Below are 23291 nucleotides of genomic sequence, written 5' to 3' on the forward strand. Positions count from 1 at the left end.
TGCACCGCGATGATTTGCTCGCCTTGGGCCACAAACTACCGTTGTAAGTCTTCCACGCGTCCACTAGACCCGGCCAGCCTAGGATCAGCTAGTTCGCCTAATGGCACAACAACCCCCGAGGCCAATAACGCACACGTTGATTATGTAATGGCCCGTGATTAAGCCATCAAAAAGCGGCAGGATGTGAGCACTAAAACGGAAAGGGAAAGGTCTCGAGTGCCGAAGCTGGCCTCTTAGGGCAAGCTCATTACCCGATTAGGTTAGTCTGGCTGTTTCTAACCAGGTGACGTCAATATGATACTAAGGTCTAGAGAACCTGGAACAACAGAGAAGAATGACAGACTTCTTGTAATGGATTCTGTCCGATAATAACAGTCTTGAAACGAGCAATTCTTCTAAGTAATTGCTTTTCCCCCAATTCATTGCATCCTGCAATCTCAATACTCAAGCCCAACCTCAACGAGATATCTATACGAACCACTTCCAACACATTCACACATTCACACATTCACACACTCACATAATGTGGAAAGCCATCGTCTCAGCAAGCCAGCAAGCCACTCGAACCAGCCGGATTCAGTTCTCAAAAACCATCACCCAATCCCTCGCCACCCCAACAGCGACAAGAACGCCCTTCAGCACAACCCCACTCCACCAGATCGAAGATGGCCAGGGTTCGCTCGACCGTGAAACCTTGAGCCCGGAGCGCTCAGAGACTGCCAAATCTGGTACGGACAGCGAGGTTGCCAAGCACCCCTCTGCATTCGACCCAAAGAATACAGCACCCGAGAGCGAGCTCGCGGCTACTGAAGAGGAAAGCAAGCAAGAAGGCAAGAAGGGAAGCCCTCTAAATATGAGTCCGGCCAATAAGGAAGCTAGTGCTTGGAGGCGCCAGGCCGATGACGGGCCTGATCGAAATCGGGATCGAGGGGCTTCTAGCTCTCGTGGGGTGTCGAAGAAGGGTCGTGGTATTCATGTGAAGGAGGATGGGACTCATGTTTCGTATCGGGATTGAATGCGTTATTTTGTTTATAGTATCACGGGTGACAAATGGTAATGTTATGTAGAGAGTTCAGCATTTCCAAAAATACATTTCATACTGAGTTCCAATCAATGTTATCAAGTAGGTATGTCCATAGCCGCGTAACGTCATAAAACCCGGAACATAAAAATTAGAAGTGTCCGTATTCTCATATTCTCATTTTGACGCACCAAGGCGCTCAAGACGAGGCTTCCTTGCTGTATTTGATAATATCATTGCCAAACAAGGTCCACACTTTCTCACTGCCCTCAGGAACATCACCTTCTAGGGCTTTAAGACCAGCATTGACAGCAGCTTTTCCAATAACATCCGCCTCCTGAGCCCATCCATCTTTCAGACTGGAGTGCAGCTTGCCAGCCCAATTCGCAATGAACCGAATCCCAGCCTCAAATGGCCGGCTTTCCTCCCGAGTACCAGCAATCAGCCCAGGACGCAGGATAACCATGCGCTCAAAGCCAAGCTTTTTGATATCCTCCTCGATTTCACCCTTCATACGGGGGTAGGCAATGTTGGAATCCTTGTTGGCACCGGTAGAGGAGATCAGCACATAGACCTTGGTGCCAGCTTCGTGTGCGGCCTTGGCCAACTCGACGTTGAGCCCATGCTCGATTTTGTATTGGTTGTCAAACCCGCCCGCGGCTGCTTTTGTTGTTCCAAAGGCGGAAAAGAAGATGTCGGGGGTCGGGGATAGGGAGGAGAGCTGGCTTGCCCAGGTGGCAGTATCGCCGGAGACGAAATTGGTGAGTTTGGCTGGGGGCGTGTCGCTAGTGGCTGGTGGGGTGCGGCGGGAGATGGTGTCCACGCGGGTTACGGCGGGGTTGGAAATAAGGCTGGTGAGGATATGGGAGCCCTGTTGGTTATGCCACTTAGCTCGGGTTCTTCGCCATGTTGTAGATTGAGGAGCTTTGTTTGCGGGATGTGTACTTACCACCATACCCGTACCGCCGACTAATGCGACATTTGCCATGTCTGTGTATATGGAATTGTAGTTAGAGTAGATGTCCGTTGTGTTTGCACAGCATAAGATATCAGGAGGGGAGCACAGGAGGAACCTTGGAGAACTCCATATAGGCGCCACTGCCTTTCGTCATCCCGAGGTTGAGCTAAACTACATTAGGTAAGCGCCTTCAACACAACACTTGCATAATAATTTTATGCATAACCACTCCTCTACGTGGAAACATAGTTAATAGAGTACTATAAAATTTAAATAATTTCTGGTAATTCTTCAATCATATAAAATTTCAGATGCCATCATGAGAAGATGATACAGATAATAATAGCTACTTACATATGTAGGGATGTTTCGCATAATATATATCTCGTTAGTTATGAGGATTCGTCACGAAAATGATAGTTAGACATTGTAGCTCGATCTAACCTCCATCAACTAGCCCCAAAGGTTATAACCTGTGTACAGAGGACTTGGCAGTCCACCCTCTGAGTTTCTTCCCGTAAAAGTAGAGTGGGATCGCAAAGAGACACCACATCGTGCACAAGCACATATTCATCATAATGGGCTTGATAAATCCACTTTCCTGGACCCATTTGGTGATGAAATTGCTGAAGCCATATCCCCACAAATTCTTATTCACAGTGATAGACACAAAAATCGAGCCTGCAACAGGCTTATAGCTGTCGAAGGGCGTAAGTACTGGCGATGGCTGGTAGAACTGCAACCTGGATACCAGCTGCAGTATATCCAATAATCACAATTGCCTGCGACAGTTAGATCAATTTTCGCAAGTATTACAAACATAAAGGACATACCCGCCAATCCCATTTATATTCATATCCAAACGCCACAACAAAATTGCCAATGATCATAATCACAACATAGACTGCCATAGCCGGTAGACGCATTTCTGGCTCTCGAACGCCATTGTTTTTGCGAGTGGCTCTCATAGAAATCCAATCCGAGAAAGGACTATTAGTTGCCAGCCCAATAAATGCTCCGATCAAAATAGCAAAGTTAAAAAAGCCAATGGTTTGACTGTCAAAGTTATATGGTGGTTTTGCGAAGGCTTGGCTTTGCGTGAGATTAAGTGTCAAGAAGCAACTTGACGTCCAAGACACAACAAAAGCAGAAAACATAACGATAGGAAATGTTAGCATCTTCCAAGGAATCCAGAAGCTGTTAAGGACAGATTTTAGAGTAACACCATCCACCTGCCATAGCTTGAATTGCTGCTTCGAAGGACCACCACGGTTTAGAGATGGATCTTGGTCAGGAAGCACTTCCACTTGTATATTTTCATGTTGTGATACTTCGACCGACTTCTCAGGATCTGGCCCATTTGTTTTCTGGTCTGTAGAAGGTGCCCCGTGTGTCTCGTTAGGGTGAACGCGGTGCCATTTAGTTTCGGGGAGGAGGATAATCTGCAGGATAAGCACGAGGCCTAGGAGACCCACGTTCAACCAAAAGAAACTGCGCCAGCCAACGTGCTCAGCCATCGAGCCTGCTAGAATAGGACCGACCTATGTAATGTCAACGGATGGCCTTTTAGAGGTGGATGAGTCTCCTTACTATCATTGAACCAAAGTACGCTGTGAAATACAAGGTATTGTACGCACCACGCTCGTGAAGAAATATAATATCAGCGGTAATCTCGGGTTGAGAAGTCTAGAGTAAATGGTTAACTCTACAACAACCAAGCAGCGAGTTCTCGGGAATTGCGCCTAACCTCTGCAGGACCGGCACCAAATCCATTAAGCACACAGGCGCCTATGTAACTGCCGTAAGTGGTTGCTACTGCACGCCATATATTGCTAACGAGGCAGATGAGGGTTGAAAATATCAGGACAGGTCGTCGACCGTAGCATGTTTGAAGGGGAATCCTGCACCGTTAGTTGTGAGTGATTTCATTTCTTGGAGTTAGTGGATGGAAGTTTACCAGAAGAAATTGCTAAATCCTAGCACCAAAATGCAGATTCCTGTAAATTGCACAACGCCCGGGAGATCAGAATCGAATGATTCCATTAATTGTGGAAACATAGGTGCCAACGCCAGAGGTCCCAAGCCCTGACTGAAGGATGTCGCCGTGGTAATGGCCATTACACTCATCTTCCAAAACGGACTCCAGTTCTATTTAGCGTAGTGTTAGAACCAATTTTCTTTTGAACAGAGTTTCCTTGAAGACTAAACCTACCAGGGGATCATGAGGATCCTGCGAAGGTTGGGGTACCAGAACTCGGCTGGACTTCGCTGAGGACTTCACGAAATGATGTGTGCCCACATCAGCCATGATCTCCGTGCCCGGATAGATGGCTGTTCCAAGCTCCTCCTCAATTCTAGAGTAAGAGTGAGATAATTAGCAGACGTATTTCCACAGGTGATAGGCGCTCTTACTGATGGAGAACCTAGAGACGACTACTAGTTAGTTTGCCAACTGTCATGGCGCCCACACGGAGGATTACTCACGCCTTCATCATGGTTCATTTCCATGATTGATCAATTCGTCCTTCTAGGTATGTTACCAGCAAAAGGCTTGTTGGCGCAAGATGGAATATCTAGGCTGGTCAGCCCAAGTCGGTATTGAATTGTTTGGATCTACGCCTCTCAAGCTAGAATCGCGTCTGTTTATGTTTCAACGCCTGCCAGGTAGCATGGCTTTGTCTGTGCGGAATTCCGCCGGAGGTGCCAACCAACTATTTGATAGGGAATTGGTGCATTGTAGATCAGCTTCGGTGCAATCATGTACGTTCTCCGCATGTGCATCTTATGGCAACGCGTCAAAGGGCCATTTAGCCGAAAAGAGTAACCACTCAAAGGGCTTATAAGAAAGAAGTAGGGCTTATAGCTGCTCTGCCAGAATTATAATGCGGGGAAGTAAGTTCTGGAGTGTCTCCACTCGACTGCGGATTATCCCCACACTCCTCGGTTACTGCTTGCTACGTGTTTAGGTGTCTCTTCTGGCTTTGGACACTTGTATTTGCCACTTAGAGGGTACATCTGCTTAAGTAGCCTTTTCGTAAAGTCGTGATCTTGAAAAGCTCGTTTGAGGTCCTGTTATGTGAACTATACCTAGATAATCTACAAATAGCCAAAGGTCTTGTTTAGAATATCACTTATCAAAAAATTAAGAACAGTGCCTCAGTGGTCATATATATATATCCCCTAAATGATGTGAAGCCCTTACCACCCAAAGTTGCTGCGCAAGGGTCCGCCCCCTTATATGAATAAGATCAAGTGTAAACCTCGTCTTCAAGATGTCAATCTAAAAGTAGTAGCAGCATATCCAAGATGTAATATGCCAAAAAGCGAAAAGGGGCTGCTCTCAACGGAAGTATTCCGCCTCTCCAATCCAGCCCTGGAGGTTGCATTTTGTAATTCAGCAGATTGTTACTCACTTATGATAAAAGCAAGGTTGTGTGGTGTACAATATCATCTTCAATTTATTGTGCAGATGCATCTCTGGTGTATAAATTGATTTGGCGATGATCATAGCAAGAGTGCTGGAAGTACAATGTACTGGGCTTGAAATATTGAGATATCTTTCTTTATACTTGGACATACACGGGCAGGCGTAACCCCAGGGAAAACACTGAAATTATAGAGTCTCACGGTAATAGGAAATGGAGGACTGGCACATAATTTCTAGTATGAGGTTTAATACACGTAGCTCCTAATCTACGGCCCAGCCTTGTTCGGATATAAACGGAAATACGGGAGAAACACATCGTCTCCGAGGAGGGAAAACAAGGCAAAGTAAAAGCCAAGCCGATGGAAATACGTAGTAATAAAATGTATCGCAGCGCAGCGGTCGGTTTCCGCAACTGGCTGCCTCGGTGTCTGATCCACCATTCGACGTAGTTCTTATACCACACTAAAGCGTGAATTCCAAATGGGATTAAAAGACTTCTCTCTTACTTTATTACACCAGTACACGTTAAAATGAATCCCAAGACCCAGACTCTGCAGTTTGATATCCCAGCTCTATGCAAAGCCGGCGTTGTCGTTGATGAGGGGCCCGACTTTCGGGTTGAGGTGCAGATGGTACCTGTCCCTGAGCCTGGTGAGTATTTATATACTAATCGGCATCTTCTACGGTCGATAAGTTGCTAATATTTTGTTTTACCAGGGCCCGATGATATCTTAATTCGGCTCAATTTCACCGGCCTCTGCTCGTCCGATATCCACATGATGAAAGGCGATCTCGGTGTACCACCGATGTCCACATTCGGCGTGCGATCGCCGGGCCATGAAGGCGCCGGTATCGTTGTCAAGACTGGCGCCAATGTTAAGAATTTTCAGCTGGGTGATAGGGCAGGCATCAAGCCGATCACTGATACTTGCGGATCTTGCGCGATGTGCTGGGATGATAAAGAAACATATTGCAAGACGGCTATTCACACTGGTTTGATGACACCTGGTATGTTAAACCACTCTTTCTTCCCCGAAATGATCCTTATAGATCTTTAGGTACATATCAACAATACATTGTTTCCCCCGCACGATACGCATCGCCTATTCCAGACGGCGTCTCCGATGAAGTCGCTGCACCGATTATGTGTAGTGCAAGCACGATGTATCGTTCGCTCGTTGAATCCAATGTTCGCGCCGGATCCTGGGTGGTCTTCCCAGGTGGAGGAGGTGGCGTGGGTATTCAGGGTGCACAACTCGCTAAAGCTATGGGAATGCGACCTATTGTCGTTGACACAGGTGACTCTAAGCGCGAATTATCCCTCAGAATGGGAGCCGAAGCTTTTATCGATTTCAAAGAGACTGAGGATCCCGTGAAATCCGTGATCGAAACCGCTGATGGAGTGGGAGTCCACGGTGTTTTCGTCACTGCACCTGCAGCATACAAAAATGCCGTCTCCTACGTTGGTCAGCGGATTGGGGCAGTTGTTATGTGTATTGGAATGCCTCCTGCTGGTTCGACAATTTTAGGGGCCGATCCCTGTGAGTTTATTTTCAAGAACCTTAGCATTAAGGGGTCTTTAGTGGGTACTCGGAGGGATACTGCGGCTGCATTGGATTTTGCGAAGCGGGGTATGCTGCAGCAGGTTTCCGAGGTTTATCCTATTAGCAGGTTGCCCGAAGGAGTTGAGAAGTTGCGAGGGGGGCAGGTGGCAGGGCGGATTGTAGTTAATTTCAACTGGGAGGAGTAACAAAGCAGATGGGAGACATAATCACGGCATAACCAATCGGTCATGAAATGATCTGAAATGCAATATGTCCATGGATTCCCCCTAGAAAGGAATCATCGCTATTCGTGTATCCCAGGGTTGAGTGAGAAGCTAGATTTGTATGATTTATGGTCACGTCAATACCTGAGGTAGATGATCAAACATTGAAAATTGCCATGCTATGCTTCAACACAACTACTGAACTAATAAGAATTACAGGTCAAACATCACAGGGCACCAAACGCATACCAAGAAACGGTTAATAAACGGTAAATTATATGTACGTAGTAGTACCTATGTGTAGGTAGGTTCAGGAAACTTTAGAGCTAAACATGGGTTAACTGAATTGATGATCATTACATCTACCTCCTCAACCTACTTATGTACTAAGATTACCCTTCATTGACCCATGTAGACATAGTTCCAATTTTATTTCAAGATGTCTTTGGACTCTTTGCCCTTCGAGGTAATCTGTCTTGTTGCATCATACCTGCCATCCGACAGACATAGACTCTCACTTCTGCGATGCAATCGTGTGCTTCATGATACCGTGATCAATGTCCTTTACAAGCAAAGAAGACGTACTGCATTTAGTACGCTGTCATGGCTGTTAGAAAGGGGATTTGAACGAGGGACCCAGCACCTAATATGGCGCAGCAACCTAGACTTGAACACTTTCATGTTCAGCTGGATCGCCTCCATCAACACACCCTTACTCATTGCCATCGGATCGGGTCATGTGAATATGGTGGAGCTCCTTCTGCGCAATGGAGCTCACGTCAATCTCGAAACAAATATATCTCCCTTGGGATATGCTGCGGCTCTGGGATACTACGACATGACATGTTTACTCCTCCAACATGGCGCCCATGTAGACCTTGGGGGCGTAGTGCGCCGTGTGTCTCCTCTTGGAAGAGCTCTTGAATTTGGCACCCCATCCCAAAAATATTTCCCATACTCATGTAGGGAGGCAATGTGTAGTGATTCGTCAAAGCTCGAACCAGAGGATGAGGTTGTCGCTGTGATGCAACTGCTGCTGGCTCACGGGGCAGATCTTCATTTCGAGTGCGATGGCACCTTGGCTAGTGCCCTGCACAGGATTCCCAAGAGGTCACGGAAATCGCTAGAGAAATTGTTCGGTTTGTTTCTTAATTATGGTGCTGATTTAAGCGCACAAGATTTGGAAGGAAATACTCCCCTTCATGTTGCCTTCTCCGATAACGCATTCTTGGGAGATATGAAAGCCCAAAAAGAGTTTGTACGATTACTCTTACGGTCTGGTACCAATGTTAACCTAAAGAACCAATACGGAGAGACGCCACTAGGTATCATATTTGAGAATCCGGGCATCTTCGAACATCTCTTGAAACCAGGGACTAAAACTCGCTGTCGTGGAAAAAGCGGAGACGAAATTATTTGGAATCTTCTGCGAATACGGCGGAATAAGCAAAAGATAGGCTCACGGCAATATGTGATCAATACTATCATCATAGAGCTACTCTTGGAGCACGGGGCCTGTGCAGATCAAATCATCGAATGGGGATGCCCACTGGACTTACCTGCGGCACAGGAATACCCCATACTGAAAGATTTGATGGGAAATAGGATTCCAAGGAAGGCCCCCCGAAAGAAGTCATACCTGGCCCTGAAAGATAGCGGGCCGACGGAGTCCACGAAGCCCATAAGAAGATCGCCCCGGATAAATGCCGCAAAATAGGCACGAGAGGATCATGAAGCCCACGAAGCTTACGAGAAAATTGTGCCTATTCCTTTCAAGACTCGAACTGAAGCCGGCCCACCTGGGTATTATCCCCGAGGGATTGTGCACGGGGATGGAAGTCTGGTCTTACACGGTGTCCTTGGAGATCAATCCCCCATCTTGTTGGGAAGGAAAGGGATAATTGCTGGTTGCTATTAGATTATGGCAGAATTGCTCCAAATATCAGCAAAGAAGACAATCTAGCTTTCAAATGCAAAGGCCATAACGCCGCACAAGCTTTTATGACTATAGTTGACCCAAGATTCAATGGAGTACCATATGATGCCTGGACCAAGACGAGTGCGAATGTTGACTCTCATTCGGACGCGCTGCTAGATATGGTAATCCACTAGCGGAGAGTCCCAGCCCTAAAACTGCTGAGCCTTTTAAGTTTGACATGGTTATGTTCAGTTGCATTAACAAAAACCCTGATAGAAGGGAATATTATACTGTGTATTGACATGAATGGAAATTCGAGTAAATTAACCGAAAATCCGGATAAGTGATACCTAAAGATCCAAAGGTTTTGGTCATAGCCAAATCAAATCTTGGAATTCTGTGAGAGCTTCTTCTCTTCGGCTTGATAGAGCTTGACCAATTGACGCACAGACAGATCGAGGAGCACGTCTTCTGAGCCACCCGGAATACGGGCACCAGGAACATCGCGAAGAATAGCTAGAGGCGTGGTTAGCTTGTTCCAAACACAATGGGAATCCAGCGAACATACCTTCGACCAATTCACCCTGACCAGTTTTGGTAAATCCACTTCCTCCAAACAACAACACCGCTGTTTGAGCACACTCGTTCAGAACCATAGCGGACTTCGCTTTAGCCAATGCCGTTAGGCCACCAAGTTGACGATCACCTTCCTCTTTGCTGAGATGGACCAGTTGGTACAATATTTGCTCAACCCACGCCCACATAGATTCAAGCTCAGCGCCTGCCTTAGCTAACCGATGGCGGACCACGGGTTGGTCCATGAGCGTCTTTCCGAAAGCCTCGCGCTTAAGACAGTACGAGAAAGCGGCGGAAAGGGCCACCCGAGCTTGACGAGTGACTCCAACTGCAATAACAAGTCGCTCGTGGTTGAAGTTAGTCATGATAATACGCATGCCGTCGCCTTCTTTGCCAATGATGTTCGACACAGGAACCTTGACATCGTCGAGCTCAATGTATGTGGTCCCACCTGTGATCTGGCCTGAGACTTTCAGTCGGCGCATTGTAACACCGGGGTGGCCCTTCAGAGGCACAACCAAAACAGAAAGACCTGAGGCTCCTGGTCCACCTGTTCGCACGGCCATGGTGGTATAGTCCGACCAGATACCATTCGTGATCCTGGTGATTGGTATCAGCTCACAGCTTTATCAGTTCTGCAGAGTTGCCTCTTACCATTTCTTAGATCCATTTATAATGTAGTGCTGACCATCGGCACTCTTGACGGCAGTTGTGGTGATATTCGCGACATCACTACCGGCCTCAGGCTCCGTGATGGCAATACAGCCTCGCTTCTTACCCGTAAGCAAGTCGGGCAGGAACCGTTCTTGTAACTCAGCACTACCAAATTTGTAGATTGGCGCAATTCCAAAAGCGAACCCGGCGGTCAGAGATGCACCGGGGCCACTAAGACCAGAACGGGCGATCTATTGCAAGCCATCGGTCAATTATCCTGCAATTGAGAAGCACAGTCAGATAATTTTCTTAGCATACCTCATCACAGTAAATGCCAGTATAGATGTAGTCCCAGTCTTCAACCTTGACACCCAGAATATCGTTGATTCCCAGGCGCTTCAGCCAATCCACAGGTAATGGGGCCGGCATGTTGGGCAACAGCATATTATGCTTGCAGAACGTGTGGAATACATGCTCGGGGACTGTTCCTTCGCGCTCCCACTCCAACGCATGTTGAATCAAATTCTCCGTTGCAAATTTACGACATGCTCGTTGGAAGCGGCGGTGGGCAGGTGTGATGTAGGGAGAAGGGAGGCCACGAAGATAAGGTGGCTCTGAGAACGGGATGGGATTTGGAGAGTTGTACGCCATAATGGAAGAGTCGATAAAGATATATACTATTAGAAAACTTATGCGGGACTATACGTTGGATCCTAAGGGTGTTTATGTATCAAGATTGTTAGTCTAGGGATGGAATGGGTTCTCCGCATTTTGGGGTAAAGTGGGCGACCGAGGCTCGGTGCGGTAATTTGTGCAGATGCATGCTGCGCACAAGTGTGCCAAGCTGCCAAGCGTGTACATCACGTGGCTTTCATTGGTACCTAAGGCATAAATTGTATGACATAATCTTAGGCTTCAGGCACGGCTGAGTAATGCTCCGACAGCGGACGGGACCCGCCACTATTTGAAAAATCTTATCGCCCGATAACAAGCACGCAATTTCCACTAACCGCTTTGGGAAAGTTACCTGGGGTTTTTCTCTATAACCAAGCCATGAAGAGGGGAGATTCTCTTTCTCCCCCACCTTCTTCTTTGTTTTTGATCTTTTAACAGATATCGGTTTTATATCCGGTATCAAGAAGAAGTCATGGGTTCATCAGTTCCAACCCTGTCGGCCTTGAATGGCCCGACCTATATTACCGCCCAGACGCTTATCCAGCAAGTTGCATACTTGTTGAGTGATAAGATCTTCTCCTACTCGCCGGAGACTTTCGATCTTGATGTTGCTCTTAAGGAATGGACCTCCAATGGTGAGACTAATGCCAATGGCGAGTCTCCCTCTGTCAAGGCTCTGGAAACCCGCCAGGGTGCCGGCAACATGGCCCTTGGCTACCTCTTCTCTCAGGACTTTGATCTCAAGAAGCGCCACATCCCTCAGGGTATTGTTGCTTCTTCAGCAACCCTCCCTTATATGCGCGCCGCATTGGAGCAACTCTCTCTGCTCTACTCCGTCGCTAGCCCAGTTGCTGCACACGTTGCCGCCGTAGACTACGCCGGTGAGGATGGCCTTGTCTCCGACTATGCCTCCGCCCTCTCTCTGGCTGAGGACCTCGGTCTTGGTTTAGTTTCCAGTGGTTCCGCCCACGAGTCTCAGCACATGGCTCTCTTCACCACGTTGCTCTCCTCGATCCTCCCCTCGATCCACATTTATGATGGCGTTCGTGTCGGTCGTGATACCACCCGCGTCATTGATGTTCTCGACAAGGATGGTCTGACTCGCACCTATGAGACCATCCGCAAGTCTCTCGACGAGTCCCGCAACCGTCACCTGGATGCCCAAGGCAAGGTTCTGGATCTTCTGAAGACCATGAACGGCGAGCTCGGAACCGACTATGGTGCTTTCGAGTACCACGGTCACTCTGAGCCCACCTCTGTCCTGATTGCCTTCGGCACTGTTGAGGCCACTCTTACTGCCCAGATCGCACGCTCTCTCGCCAAGGATGGTGTTCGTGTCGGTGTTGTGAATGTCCGCGTCTACCGCCCCTTCATCGAGGAGGAGTTCCTGCGCGTTCTTCCCCAGTCCACCAAGACTGTCGCCGTTCTCGGACAAGTCGCCTCTGAGCAGGCTGTCCAGGAAGAGGGTGTCCACTCCGCTCTCTATGAGGATGTTCTTGCTTCTTTGACTTTCGCCACTGGCCGTGAACACAACCCGGCTTGTGTTGAGATCAAGTACCCCCGCTCCCAGCGTTGGGATCTCATTTCCACCGCTGCTGCATTCCAGCGCGTGTACGACCAGCCTATTCTCACCGTCGACGGTGAAACCAACGCTTCCCTGCAGTTGCTGGACCCTGCTTCCGTGCAGGAATACACTTTCTGGGATGTTGACACCTCCGTTACCGAGACTGCCGCTCAGACTTTGAGCCAGGCTCTTGGTGCCGACTCGGCCAGCAACGTCACCCTCAGCCAGACTCACGACAACCTCGTCCAGGGTGGTGCCATCCGCGTTGACATCCGCAAGAGCGCTAAGATTGTTGACGCACCTTACTCGGTCACTGCTGCTGAGGTCTCTTACGTTGGAAGCATCTCGCTGCTTAACGATGTTGACGTCCTGGCCTCTGTCAAGGACAACGCCAAGGTCATTGTGAATGCCCCAGGTATCAAGGATGAGGATTTGGAGAAGAAGCTTCCTGCTGCCTTCAAGCAGGCTGTCGCCCTACGTGGCATCTCCGTCTTCATTGTTGACCCATCTGCTATTGAGGACTCGTCTCTGAGCGCCCTTGTCCTTCAGGCTTCGTTCGTGCGTGTCGCTCTGCCTGCCCAGGAAGCTGTGGCAACCAAGAAGCTTTCCGCGATCACCGGCAATGCCGAGGCCCTGGACAATGTTACCAAGGATCTCGAGAAGCTGCTCCGCCAGATCGAGGTTCCCGAGTCCTGGAAGGAGCCCGAGGGCGTCAGCGAGGCCGTTCAACTCCCCAGGGACATCATCGCCAACAGCTTTGTTTCCTTCGACAAGGACGAGTCTGAGCCCCCCACTCTTCTCAAGGACTGGGAGACTGCCGCCCGTGGCCTTGCGTTCAAGGAGGCTTATGGTACCAGAGATGCCCTTCGCCCTGACCTTGCTCACAAGACTTTCACTGTCCACGTCAAGGAGAACCGACGTCTCACCCCTACCACCTATGATCGTAACATCTTCCACATCGAGTTCGACCTCGGTGAGACTGGCCTGAAGTACGACATTGGCGAGGCCCTCGGTATCCACGCCGAGAACGACCCTGAGGACATCAAGAAGTTCATCGAGTTCTACGGCTTGGACGCCGACGCCATTGTCGAGGTTCCCAGCCGCGAGGACCCTGCCGTTTTGGAGAACCGCACTGTCTACCAGGCTCTGGTCCAGAACGTCGACCTCTTCGGTCGCCCTCCCAAGCGCTTCTACGAGGCCCTTGCTGAGTTTGCCTCCGACGAGAAGGAGAAGGCTAACTTGCTCGTCCTGGGTGGTCCCGACGGTGCCACCGAGTTCAAGCGTCGTGCCGAGGTTGACACCGTCACCTTCGCCGACATCCTGCTCGAATACCCCTCCGCTCACCCCGACTTCCACGACATCGTCCGTATCATCGGTCCCCTCAAGCGCCGTGAGTACTCGATCGCCTCTTGCCAGAAGGTGACCCCTACCTCGGTCGCCCTGATGATCGTCGCCGTGAACTGGGTCGACCCCAACGGCCGCGACCGTTTCGGTCTGGCCACCCGCTACCTGAGCCGCCTGCAAGCCGGTTCCCCCATCACCGTCAGCGTCAAGTCCAGTGTCATGAAGCTGCCCCCCAAGTCCACCCAGCCTCTTATCATGGCCGGTCTTGGTACCGGTCTCGCACCATTCCGTGCCTTCGTCCAGCACCGGGCCCTCGAGAAGGCTCAGGGCAAGGAGATCGGCGCTGTCTTGCTGTACATGGGCTCCCGTCACCAGCGCGAGGAGTACTGCTACGGCGAGGAATGGGAGGCATACCAGGAGGCTGGTGTTATCACTCTCCTCGGCGCTGCTTTCTCTCGTGATCAGCCTGAGAAGATTTACATCCAGGACCGTATGCGCCAGACCCTGCCCGAGATCATCCAGGCTTACATTCGTGAGGAGGGTGCTTTCTACCTGTGCGGTCCCACTTGGCCCGTGCCCGATGTCACCGCTGTTCTGGAGGAGGCTATTGCCACAGAAGCCAAGAACAACGGCAAGAAGGTTGAAACTCGCAAGGAGATTGAGAAGCTGAAGGACGAGGAGCGCTACGTTTTGGAGGTCTACTAGATTTTTCTTTTTCTTGGTTTTCGCATGGCATGATTGTACGATTGGCATATTTTTGCTTTTTATTCCCCCTTGTATTTAGATCCTGATTTGGGCTAGTACAACTAGCCTTGAGAGACTTCAAAAATGCATTTAGAATTTCACGATCCTCACTCATATATCTCCTAAATTTAGATTTCTTGATGGTAAAATATATATATAATTCAATGGAATGTATTTGGGTATCTGCTTCGAAGGCAATGCCTTCCTAGCATGACCCTCGAAAATGCTATGTCGTGTCTAGGTCGTCTATGTATACATACAACTTTTTCTTGAAACTCATGTAACGTAACACTCTAACGCGAGCCATCTATTTGTGCCCATACTTTGTCTTTCCATATGCACCACCCATTTCCTTCCTCAACTCCAATGCCCGACGATACGGTGGTGCAGTGGGTGGCTGAATAGGATCCAGATTAACATAATCCGGAGGTAGGGTGTATGTCGCATCGGAATCCCAAGCAGAAAGATCACCACAAGCAATAAAAGCCGGAATCCACCGATTCTCAACAGCGAACTTGTTGGACAGTTTCTGAGGTTGGGGTTGGGGTTGGTCTTGTGATGTTGTGGTCTGAAGGTGGCGGACTTCAGTGAAGTGATTGGGCGCAGGGCTGCTAATTGCGGCGGGTTGCGCCACGGTATTTCGGGCCTGTGTGTCCTCGTCGATTTCCTCGCGGACTTCCTTGCCCACATTGCCATCTTCTGACACGGACACTGGAGCTGCGGCACCGCCGAAGAGTGGATTTTTCAATGCGGCCATACCGACCACCCCGCTGTCACTAACAGGTGGAATGAAGCCTTCGCAGACCACGAATGCCTCCAAGGAACTAGCACGACTACTGCGCGGCTTCGCGACGCTGACACGCTCAAAGACAGTCCGCAGTTGCGCGTAGAGAATGTCGACATCGCGGCCGCGGAAGATCTTGGCGACGAACTTGCCGCCAGGTCTTAGAACTCCCATAGCAAGGTTTAAGGCTGCGTAGAGGAGTTGTGATTGAATATAAATGTCTAGGTCATGCAGGCCTGTTACATCTGGGGCACCGTCGGAGATAACAAGATCGACGGGGTGAGGTTGTCTGATAGCTGCTGTGACTGATGATGGAGCGTCGGAGGGGATGGGTGGTTGTTCGTATGCTTCTGGGTCCAGTGCGCGCAGGAGGAGAGGGATCGTAGAGGGGTGTGTGATATCAGCTTTAAGGGTTGTGATACCTTCTAGCGGTGCCATGGGTTGTAGATCGATGGATACGATCTTGACATTCTTCCGGGGCTTTAATTCGGAGCTTGGGGAGGACTCATCGCAGTCCATTCTATCACCGTCGGTCGTCGTTGTCTCCGCTGCCTCCAATCCCTGCTGTTCAATCCGCTTTTTCTCGAGCCATGCCCGCCGCCCGAAGCTTTCGCCTTTGATCAAGACACGGCTGAGTACTTGACTCCAACTTCCAGGTGCAGCGCACAAATCCACAACTCTCGTCACATTGTCCGGGTTCTCGTGCTCGAATAGGTCGAATCGCTCGTCAATCTGGATAAGTTTGAAGGCGGAACGGGCGCGCCAATTTTGCTCCTTGGCAAGACGGTAATAAGCATCGCGCTTGTCCTTGGATGATTTGCCCATCTTGAAAACAGGCTGCTCAGGCGCAATTGGCAGTCCTAGTTTGTCAAAGTGGGTTAATTTTGCGGCGAACGTGGGGAACGAAAAGATAAGATTCCAAAGGCGGACTAAAATTTCTGCCGCTTTTTTTCTTTGCGAATCTTCCCCGACGGCGTACTTGGATCACTTGCCTACCGGAACACACTGTAATACTCAAGAATTACCCAGTTCATAATGGGTCAAAAGCGAGCACGCGACCCCAAAGCCCAGGTGGCTGAGGCAAACAAGCGCAAGAAGGCCGTCAAGTCTGACGCAGCTTCAAGCGACAATCATGTGTCTGTCGGAGTTGAGGATCTCAATTGGAAGGAAGTTGCTATGCCAGATCGAATGGAGGATGCAGAGGGTTTCTTCGGACTGGAAGAGATTGAAGGTGTTGATATCATAAAAGAGACCGACGGAGGAGTTCATTTCAAGGTATGAGGCTGCATGCTTTGATCAATCATGTGGACTAAATGCTAATATATATATGGTTGGATGGGTAGGCCAAGTCTGGCAAGCCAACGCAATCGATTATCAAATCCCCGTCTAAAGATGATGGGGAGGAATGGGGTGGTTTTAGCGACGAAGACTCATCCAAAAAGTCCCCTGCCACCGAGAAGACGCCCGCTGCAACCGAAGTGAAGGAAGATAAGAAGTCCAAGAAGGACAAGAAGAAGGAGCAAAATAAAGCGAAGAAAGCAGAGCAAAACTCCAAGGAGCAAAAACCCAAGGAGCAAAAACCCAAGGAGCAAAAACCCAAGGATCAAAAGCCCAAGGAATCCAAACCTGCTCAGAACCAGAACATCAAGGCCGGACTCTCTTTTGCGGCTCTCGATGATGTCGAAGAGGACGACGGTGTGGACGTGTCGGCTTGGGATGGGCTTAATCTTTCTCCCGAGACATTTACGGCTATTTCCAAAATGAAGTTTACCTCCCCATCGGCCATTCAGAAAGCCAGTATTCCCGCTATTCTCGATGGGCACGATGTTGTTGGAAAGGCCTCAACAGGTTCCGGTAAAACGTTGGCATTCGGTATTCCCATTATCGAACATTACTTGGACAAGCGAGGGAAACAGGGAGAGCAGTCCGACGAGTCTGAAAAGAACAAAACGCCGATTGCATTGATCCTATCTCCCACTCGAGAGCTGGCGCATCAGCTTGGAAAGCATATCGGAGAGCTCATTGCCAATTCCCCAGATACAAACGCACGCATCGCCCTTATCACCGGTGGTATGTCTATTCAGAAGCAGCAGAGACAACTAGCCACAGCGGATATTGTCGTTGGAACTCCCGGTCGAGTGTGGGAGATTCTAAGCACAGGAACGGGTCTGATCCGCAAAATGCAGAAAATCCAGTTCCTGGTCGTCGACGAAGCGGACAGACTGCTGAGTGAAGGTCATTTCAAGGAGTTGGAGGATATCCTTACTGCACTAGACAAACATCAAGCCGGGGATATTGCAGACGCGGACCAGGAAGAAGAAGAGGAGGTGTCATCCCACAGGCAGACTCTTGTCTTCTCGGCCACATTCCACAAGGATCTCCAACAAAAGCTAGCAGGCAAAAGCCGCTGGTCTGGTGATGATATGTTGGACAACAAAGCGTCGATGGAGTACCTTCTCAAGAAATTGAATTTCCGTGAAGAGAAGCCAAAGTTCATCGATGTGAACCCAGAGTCGCAGATGGCCGTCGGACTCAAGGAAGGAATCGTCGAATGCCCTGCTATGGAAAAGGTAAGACACTTTCTTTTTTGAACCTCCCGAATACCAATGCTAATTCAAATGACCAGGACCTCTACCTCTACTCAGTTCTTCTCTACTATCCTAAGAACCGCACACTTGTATTCACAAACTCCATTTCCGCCGTCCGCCGCATCACTCAGCTTTTGCAGGCTCTTCAACTTCCTGTGTTCGCACTCCACTCAAACATGGCCCAGAAAGCCCGACTCCGTTCCATCGAACGTTTCTCGTCCCCTACTGCCAACCCAAGCTCAATCCTTGTCGCCACCGACGTCGCCGCTCGTGGTTTGGATATCAAGGGCATTAACTGCGTCATCCACTACCACGTTCCCCGCACAGCAGATGCCTACGTCCACCGATCCGGTCGTACTGCTCGTGCCGGTGAGTCCGGAAAGAGTATCCTCATCTGTGCTCCTGACGAGGTTGTCGGTGTTGCCCGTCTGGCTGGCAAGATCCATGCCAAGAAGGCGAAGAAGGCCGATGGCGCTGACGGACCTAGCAAGAAGGTTCCTCTCGAGTCTCTCGACATTGATCGCCGAGTGGTTTCTCGCCTCCGCCCCCGCATGACTCTCGCCAAGCGAATTACCGACTCCACTATCGCCAAGGAGAAGGTCAACACCGAGGACAACTGGCTCCGCGCTGCGGCTGATGATCTCGGTGTTGAGTATGACAGTGACGAGTTCGATCAGTCCAAGGGTAGAGGCCGTGGTCGTGGTGGTGGCCGCGAAAGACGTGACAAGGAGGCTAGCGAAACGACCAAGAGCGAAATGGCCGGACTTCGTGCGGAGCTCAAGCAACACCTTGCCCAGCGAGTGAACATCGGTGTCAGTGAGAAGTATCTTACGGCCGGTCGCATTGACATTGATGCTCTTCTTCGTGGTGAGGGCAACGATGCCTTCCTGGGCCACCTTGACCCTCTGACTTTCTAATTTTGAATTTACTGAAGCATTTGGTTTGTAAAAGAAGTCTTAGTGTCGCTATTAGTTTATACCAAAACCACTTTGCATATGTTCTTAACCCGCAAATCTGTCCAACGTGTAGAGCCCAACATTAGTTATCGGACTTCTCCGATATCAGACAGATAACATATCAGTGACAAAGAATACCCCAAACACCTGAACAGGATAGTCCATGTCATCCAAGACACTTTGCCTAATGGTAACTAGTTCTCTCGGCGTATATGCAGCTATTTACATAAGTGCATATCTTCCCCCGCCTTCCTAGCTCCGAGTAATAAAACGCCCTTTTCTTGACCTCCTGAAGCCCTCCAGACTCACCTCAACCATTCGCTCAATCAACATGGATCCCCAAATTGAAGAACTATTAGGCCTAGAAGCCGTCCGCACAAGAGCTCATACAGTCCTCAAACTAGCTGAAGAGGGTCGTCTGAATCATTTCAATTACCACCCCGAACGCATGGAAGATGCCACGGACTATGTACTTAAACTGATCCAGGTAGGGCTAGCACATTCCCAGAGCGAACACTTAAAGTTTTAAACGTAAAGAAGCTCACTATCTATATTAGCGCGACTTTGGCCCTGACAAGTATCATCTAATTCCGCCCCATGGACGCTGGCAGCATTTCGAAGTCGGCGGGGTTCCCCGCATAACCACTCTCCTAGCTCAATGGGATGAGGAGAAATGTGATACCACCGAAAAGACTCGCAGATTGATTGATCTTTTCTTCGTCTCTGTCCTTTTGGATGCTGGTGCCGGAGACTTTTGGAAATTCAATGAGTCACAAACCGGTCTGACACTCAATCGAAGCGAAGGTATTGCGGTGGCGGCCCTGCATATGTTCCTAAACGGTGACTTCGCTGGCAAGGATTCGTCAGTGAAACACACCGCCAATGGTAAGCGTTTGCTCATGGATTCGATGTGATATTGGCTAACTCGGACTAGGCGATGCATTGCGAAATATCAACGTAGACATCCTATCCCGTGGACTCCAGGTCGACGATGCCAATCCCATGGTCGGGGTACCTGCACGTGCAGATATCCTCCGTAAACTCGGCGAGTCTCTGGTAAACTTGAAAGATATCTTTGGCCCCACTGGCCGTCCTGGCAATCTTGTTGGTAAGTTCAGTACTGGACGTTTTGATCAAAATGACTAAACAGATCTAAAAATATCCAGATTACCTTATTGCCAAGTCAAATGGTAGCGGAAAGCTCGATTACAAGGATCTCTGGAACGTGCTACAGCGCCTCCTGCTCCCTATCTGGCCGTCTGATCGTACTCACATTAATGGACAGCCCATCGGTGATGCATGGCCCCTGCGGACACTTTCCCAGCAGCCCGGATCGGAGTCGAAACCATACTCCAACATTCAACCGTTCCATAAGCTAACACAATGGTTAGCGTACTCATTGATGGTGCCGTTCTCTCGTCTGCTCTCTGTCTCATGGTCCAATACCGAGCTGGGGACTGGTTTGCCAGAGTATCGCAACGGAGGAATGCTTGTTGACATGGGAGTTCTAGAATTGAAGGCCGAGTCACTGCAGCGAGGGTTGAGTCTTTCCGGTGGTAGCTTGCCTTCGTTCGGTGCGGGCGATGACGAGATTGTGGAATGGCGAGCGATGACTGTTGCTCTCCTTGATGTGCTTCATAAGAAGATCCTCGCGCGCTTGGATGGCATACAATTGTCTCTACCTCAGGTGTTAGAGGCAGGCTCTTGGAAAGCGGGTCGGGAGCTTGCAGCAGCTAAACGTCCAGAGACAAAGTGCAGCCCTATTTTGAACTTCGGCGATGGAACCCTGTTCTAGAAACCGTGCTGTCAGTATCAAATGCATCGATGGCCTTTTGCAATCGATCCGTTCAATATATTCTGCTTTTTCACAACACAACCAATATTGTAAATTGGATACAATATGGCTCGGACTTCGTCAGGGTTATACTGTAGCCAGCATCAAAGCCCGCTCCTTGTCGGATCTTATATATAACGGTCCCTGTATATATGTAAAGCTCTTGGGTACGCGAGACGCCGATCATTCACCCCTAGTCGAGTAAAAGTAGCATAGAGCCCGTATTTCTGTCCTGATCTGCTTGCTGTGAGTTAGTTCATCGAAGCTGGACCCGCTGAAGCCAACTGTCATTTGCGCATATCAAGAACCTTTGGGCTAGGTCTCTCGGGTGTATATAATTCGAATGAGCGTGTATTCCGGGCACTTCCAAAAGTCCAAAAGTTCGTATTGAAGTCGCGCGGCGGATTGTATCGTATTGTCGTATGGTCGTATTACGAGCGTGTGCACGCACGTCCAACGATGCCAACTCTTCTTTGCTCTTGAACAGCTTCATGCTTTTCAACAGTTATCCACTGTAAAGGGTGTCAACTGGGGGAGTTGAAATGAAAATGATATTCATCACTGATCATCTCAACCCAGAAACAAACATTCTGAACACAAAAAGACAAAGATACTCAACACAACGGGGGCCCCGGCAGGAGTACCTCCCCCTGGCATGACAACTATACTGAGTGAACTCAGTACATTGCCCCCCCTCCAGCCCGCAATCAAACAGTAAACGGCCCTGCCGCTCCAAATCATACATCGTCGACCGCAAGGCCGACTCAAACAAGCATTCCCCCCACTCCCCTCCCTCCTCCCCCTTCTCCCTCCCTATGATGATAGTATTTGTGCCCCACCATGCTTAAGGTCAGCCATGGTGGGGCACCGCAAGGCTGAGGAAGCCGATGAGGAAGCCGATCACTCTCCTCACCGGCACCTAGTGACAAGAAAGTGAGTTAGCAATGAAGCCGATGTGAGTCCGGAGCGAGAGCAGAACGAAGTGAAACTGACTGAAGCCCAGGAGAAAAGAGAATTGAATGTGATACATACCTTGCTTTCAAGTGAGCATTTCATTGCCTACGCCTCGTCCAGGTAGGCGTCCTCATCGCCGTCACTGGAGTCGTCAGCGCCATCCTCCTGCCCGTTGCACTCCGCGTCCAACGAGGCCCTCGTCCGGGTAGGCGGCGTCCTCGTCGCCGTCGCTGGAGGCGTCGGCGCCACCCTCCTCCTCCTCTTCCTCATTGCCATCCGCCAAGATGGCGTCCAACGCGGCCTCCAGGGCCGACACGGGTCCATTGGGGACCTCGTCTTCCTCCTCGTCTTCATCGAGGTCTTCGTCTTCGTCTTCCTCCCCATCCTCATCCTCTTCATCCCCCTCCCCGTCGGTCTCGTCCTCGGGTGGGCGGTAGAGGGGGTTGAAGTCGGATGGGTGGGGAGCCCGCCATTCGTGGCCGTGGCCGTGGCTGTGGCCATTGGTCAATCCCCCATTGGGGGTCAGCGGGGCGTCGACGTTGGCGGCGGCACGGAAAGGGTTGTTGCTCTGGGTGCCATTGGCCAGGCCAGAAGCAAAAGGATTAATGGTCAGAGGGGATTGGCCAAGCCCTGACGGAACGGGTTGTTGACGGCCTGCGGGATTGTGCCCGCACCAGAACCGAATGGGTTCACAACGGTCTGGGTGGTATTGGCCATGGCAGAGCGGAAAGGGTTGGTGACGGTCTGGGGGTTGTTCCCCGCGCCAGGACCGAAAGGGTTCACAACCGTCTGGGTGCCATTGGCCAAACCAGAACGGAGCGGGTTGTTGATGGGTTGGGGGTTGCCATGACCGAAAGGGTTCACAGCCGTCTGGTTGCCATTGGCCAAACCAGAACGGAGCGGGTTGTTGATGGGTTGGGGGTTGTTGCCCGCGCCACGACCGAAAGGGTTCACAACCGTCTGGGTGCCATTGGCCAAACCAGAACGGAACGGGTTGTTGACGGGCTGTGAGTTGTTCCCTGCGCCACGACCGAAAGGATTCACAACCGTCTGGGTGCCATTGGCCAAACCAGAATGGAACGGGTTGTTGATAGTCTGGGGGTTGTTGCCCGTGCCACGACCGAAAGGGTTCACAACCGTGTGGTTGCCATTGGCCAAACCAGAACCGAACAGGTTGGTGACGGGCTGGGGGTTGTTCCCAGCGCCAGGACCAAAAGGGTTGTTCAGGCCAGAGCCCAATGGGTTGGCGATGGTCTGGGTGGTGCCAGAACCGAACGGGTTGTGAACAACCTGGGCCTGGGTGCTGCTAGCCATACCAGACCCGAATGGGTTGTTGGCAGGCTGGGAGGTATTGGGTGCGCCAGGACGAGGGCTGGTGGAAGTCTCAGAGGCAGACTCCTCGTCAGAAGAAGGATAGAGATTGTGCTCAACCGGCATCTTGAAAGATACGATGAAAAAGAACTTGATATGAAGCTAATAAGAGAGAACAGATGATGCTCAAACTGGATGGCAAAGATGTTATGAGT

General features: G+C 50.1%; 11 protein-coding genes across 11 annotated transcripts; 6 read left to right on the plus strand and 5 right to left on the minus strand.

Annotated features, from left to right (window-relative positions):
* Positions 1-523: 523 nt before the first annotated feature.
* N7516_000197 (uncharacterized protein) lies at positions 524-1015 on the plus strand (the record flags this gene model as incomplete). The annotated part of the gene is made up of 1 exon (XM_057212919.1): positions 524-1015. One exon carries the CDS (start codon positions 524-526, stop codon positions 1013-1015), a length of 492 nt encoding a protein of 163 aa, XP_057074802.1.
* A 205-nt stretch (positions 1016-1220) lies between these two features.
* N7516_000198 (uncharacterized protein) lies at positions 1221-2009 on the minus strand (the record flags this gene model as incomplete). The annotated part of the gene is made up of 2 exons (XM_057212920.1): positions 1221-1892; positions 1971-2009. The coding sequence occupies 2 exons, from the start codon at positions 2007-2009 to the stop codon at positions 1221-1223; spliced, it is 711 nt and encodes a 236-aa protein (XP_057074803.1).
* A 436-nt stretch (positions 2010-2445) lies between these two features.
* Positions 2446-4474, minus strand: N7516_000199 (putative MFS transporter; the record flags this gene model as incomplete). The annotated part of the gene is made up of 7 exons (XM_057212921.1): positions 2446-2733; positions 2813-3520; positions 3570-3665; positions 3727-3880; positions 3937-4127; positions 4192-4333; positions 4464-4474. 7 exons carry the CDS (start codon positions 4472-4474, stop codon positions 2446-2448), a joined length of 1590 nt encoding a protein of 529 aa, XP_057074804.1.
* A 1462-nt stretch (positions 4475-5936) lies between these two features.
* Positions 5937-7156, plus strand: N7516_000200 (zinc-dependent alcohol dehydrogenase; the record flags this gene model as incomplete). Its single annotated transcript, XM_057212922.1, has 3 exons — positions 5937-6057; positions 6124-6414; positions 6465-7156. 3 exons carry the CDS (start codon positions 5937-5939, stop codon positions 7154-7156), a joined length of 1104 nt encoding a protein of 367 aa, XP_057074805.1.
* A 457-nt stretch (positions 7157-7613) lies between these two features.
* N7516_000201 (uncharacterized protein) lies at positions 7614-8891 on the plus strand (the record flags this gene model as incomplete). Its single annotated transcript, XM_057212923.1, has 1 exon — positions 7614-8891. One exon carries the CDS (start codon positions 7614-7616, stop codon positions 8889-8891), a length of 1278 nt encoding a protein of 425 aa, XP_057074806.1.
* Positions 8892-9474: 583 nt separating this feature from the next.
* On the minus strand, positions 9475-10973 carry N7516_000202 (acyl-CoA dehydrogenase family protein; the record flags this gene model as incomplete). The annotated part of the gene is made up of 4 exons (XM_057212924.1): positions 9475-9608; positions 9661-10268; positions 10323-10573; positions 10641-10973. 4 exons carry the CDS (start codon positions 10971-10973, stop codon positions 9475-9477), a joined length of 1326 nt encoding a protein of 441 aa, XP_057074807.1.
* A 496-nt stretch (positions 10974-11469) lies between these two features.
* N7516_000203 (sulfite reductase subunit alpha) lies at positions 11470-14610 on the plus strand (the record flags this gene model as incomplete). Its single annotated transcript, XM_057212925.1, has 1 exon — positions 11470-14610. One exon carries the CDS (start codon positions 11470-11472, stop codon positions 14608-14610), a length of 3141 nt encoding a protein of 1046 aa, XP_057074808.1.
* A 346-nt stretch (positions 14611-14956) lies between these two features.
* N7516_000204 (tRNA methyltransferase TRM7) lies at positions 14957-16258 on the minus strand (the record flags this gene model as incomplete). The annotated part of the gene is made up of 1 exon (XM_057212926.1): positions 14957-16258. The coding sequence occupies one exon, from the start codon at positions 16256-16258 to the stop codon at positions 14957-14959; it is 1302 nt and encodes a 433-aa protein (XP_057074809.1).
* Positions 16259-16468: 210 nt separating this feature from the next.
* On the plus strand, positions 16469-18938 carry mak5 (ATP-dependent RNA helicase MAK5; the record flags this gene model as incomplete). The annotated part of the gene is made up of 3 exons (XM_057212927.1): positions 16469-16708; positions 16777-18003; positions 18060-18938. 3 exons carry the CDS (start codon positions 16469-16471, stop codon positions 18936-18938), a joined length of 2346 nt encoding a protein of 781 aa, XP_057074810.1.
* Positions 18939-19308: 370 nt separating this feature from the next.
* Positions 19309-20772, plus strand: N7516_000206 (URC4/urg3 family protein; the record flags this gene model as incomplete). Its single annotated transcript, XM_057212928.1, has 4 exons — positions 19309-19464; positions 19535-19862; positions 19912-20085; positions 20144-20772. The coding sequence occupies 4 exons, from the start codon at positions 19309-19311 to the stop codon at positions 20770-20772; spliced, it is 1287 nt and encodes a 428-aa protein (XP_057074811.1).
* Positions 20773-21916: 1144 nt separating this feature from the next.
* N7516_000207 (uncharacterized protein) lies at positions 21917-23202 on the minus strand (the record flags this gene model as incomplete). The annotated part of the gene is made up of 2 exons (XM_057212929.1): positions 21917-22395; positions 22440-23202. The coding sequence occupies 2 exons, from the start codon at positions 23200-23202 to the stop codon at positions 21917-21919; spliced, it is 1242 nt and encodes a 413-aa protein (XP_057074812.1).
* Positions 23203-23291: the final 89 nt, after the last annotated feature.

This window comes from Penicillium verrucosum (assembly GCF_028828655.1).
Source record: "Penicillium verrucosum strain IBT 35672 chromosome Unknown utg000001l_segment0_segment0, whole genome shotgun sequence".
In the NCBI taxonomy this organism is placed as follows: Eukaryota; Fungi; Ascomycota; class Eurotiomycetes; order Eurotiales; family Aspergillaceae; genus Penicillium; species Penicillium verrucosum.